Source organism: Bison bison, unplaced genomic scaffold (genome assembly GCF_000754665.1).
Source record: "Bison bison bison isolate TAMUID 2011002044 unplaced genomic scaffold, Bison_UMD1.0 scf7180017864377, whole genome shotgun sequence".
Classification (NCBI taxonomy): Eukaryota; Metazoa; Chordata; class Mammalia; order Artiodactyla; family Bovidae; genus Bison; species Bison bison.
The window spans coordinates 317,620-319,379 of record NW_011494949.1 but is presented as its reverse complement, the minus strand read 5'-3'; the positions used below and the strand labels follow the sequence as shown (position 1 = coordinate 319,379).

Sequence of the window (1,760 nt, the reverse complement as noted above, 5' to 3'; positions counted from 1 at the left end):
ACGGAATTCTGGCATCCTCCCCTCCCTCATCTGTGTGCAGAAGGACTCTTCACCTTGAAGGGGGCTCAGACATGGTAGTACCCGCTCAGATCGCCCAACCTGTTCTGCCCCTTGGCACTGCCTTCTCAGCCCACAGGTTCCTAACAGTGTGACCCAGTGCCAGTGGGTTCACTTTTGAACCCTCCCCCTTCTCCCGAGGGGAACTCCCCAGAGTACAGCTCCACTCAGAGCAAGCCCAGAGGAGACGCCCAGGACAGAAGACAGACTCCCAGGGCAGGGGTTGCTGGCAAGCAGCACTCCTAGAAGCCCACGTGACATAAGAGGCGCTAGAGAGAACACAATAATGATTCACCTAAAACATGGAAGCCTTTCAGGAAAAAGCATAACTCACATGAGATTTGACTTCCATGTCATACACCAGGCTGTCCCAAAGCCCATGGAATTCAGCTGAGAGAACAAAACAAAACCAAATGTTAGGAAAGCAAGCCTTGCGCCTACTGGTTACATCCACCCTGAGCCGCAGACATCCTCAACTGCTCCAGACGCGGCAAGCTGCAATTCTGGTTACAGAGAAGCTAAACTTTCAAAGTCATTTCTAAGTTAAAGATGTTGAATAAGCGGCAGTCACATGCGGCTTTGGGCAGATAATGAACCTTCTGTGGACCTGCATGTGGACCCAAGCACTGCCCTGAACTCACCACTCTCCCCACAGGCCAATGCTCTGGCAGGGCCTAGTGGCAGGTGGAGTCTAGCTTTCAAGACGTCAGGCCTAACCTGGATTAGACGTGGGATTCAGCCGGCTAGATCCCATTGGCACAGAGAAGTACAGAGAAGGTGGGAGGAAGCAGTGGTCCAGCAAGACTGACCAACTAGGCAGGAAAGAAGAGCGACGGCCTCATCCTCAACTAGCACCAGCTTCGAGAGACCCATCCAAGTAGCCTCATACTGGAAATTTCTACTTTTCTCTCCTGTGATAAACTTCCTAACAGATAGAACGCACTAAAACTCTACACAACAGACACACAATATCTCCGAGCCTGAGGTGTGCGCTGCCTTCCGCCCTGCTGTCGTAGGCTTGTGCCACCTGCTGTGTCTGTCACAGGTACCTGCAGGCAGAACCCAGTGATTTGCCGCGATGATGTTTTCTGTCTCTTCCTCCAGGTTCTCACTGCTGGGGCCATCCTCGTTCAGCTGGAAGATGTGAAGTGCAATATTGCACGCGCTCAAATCAATGGGCTGTGATGAGAACGAAAATCAAATAAATCTATACAACACACTATCGAAACAGCAAATGTTCTTGGGCCCCGGGTTAACTGTTTCTCAGCTCTGAGAATTAAGTTACCTGTGGATCTTTAGCCTTTAATTCCGTGTCAACAATAGACACAGACTGCACATTTCTGGTGAGAAAAGGCTCGTCAAACTCAGACCAGGTGTAATCACCAAACACAATGTTATGCCTGTTGAGTAGCTTTCTAACACTCAGCTTTATATCCTCTTTCTTTGCAGTGCTAGGAACACAAAACACATAAAATCAGATCTGAGTTAAAAAAAAAACAAAAAACCTAACATCTTAAGAAAGAGTGATTAAAAGCAAAACAGACCATAGTGGGGAAAATGCACCCATGGAGAGGGCTGGCGGGAGGGCCTGCCTGGGAGTGATCTGGTACCAACTAGGCGCTGGCGGTAACTGCAGGCTGTATGACCCAGGGAAGCTGCCCAAGGACTCTGCCCAGGCCCCTCAGAGGCAGGGGGTGCAGTGC

General features: G+C 50.2%; 1 protein-coding gene across 1 annotated transcript in view; it reads right to left on the bottom strand.

Moving 5' to 3' along the window:
* TRIP13 (thyroid hormone receptor interactor 13) overlaps positions 1-1,760 on the bottom strand; it is a 16,070-nt gene that overhangs the window by 12,900 nt on the left and 1,410 nt on the right. The window contains exons 3-5 of the mRNA XM_010857131.1: positions 1,343-1,508; positions 1,107-1,236; positions 392-447 (exon numbers count right to left, since the gene is read on the bottom strand). Coding sequence (XP_010855433.1) covers positions 392-447; positions 1,107-1,236; positions 1,343-1,508 — 352 coding nt within the window. The remainder of the gene's footprint in view (positions 1-391; positions 448-1,106; positions 1,237-1,342; positions 1,509-1,760) is intronic.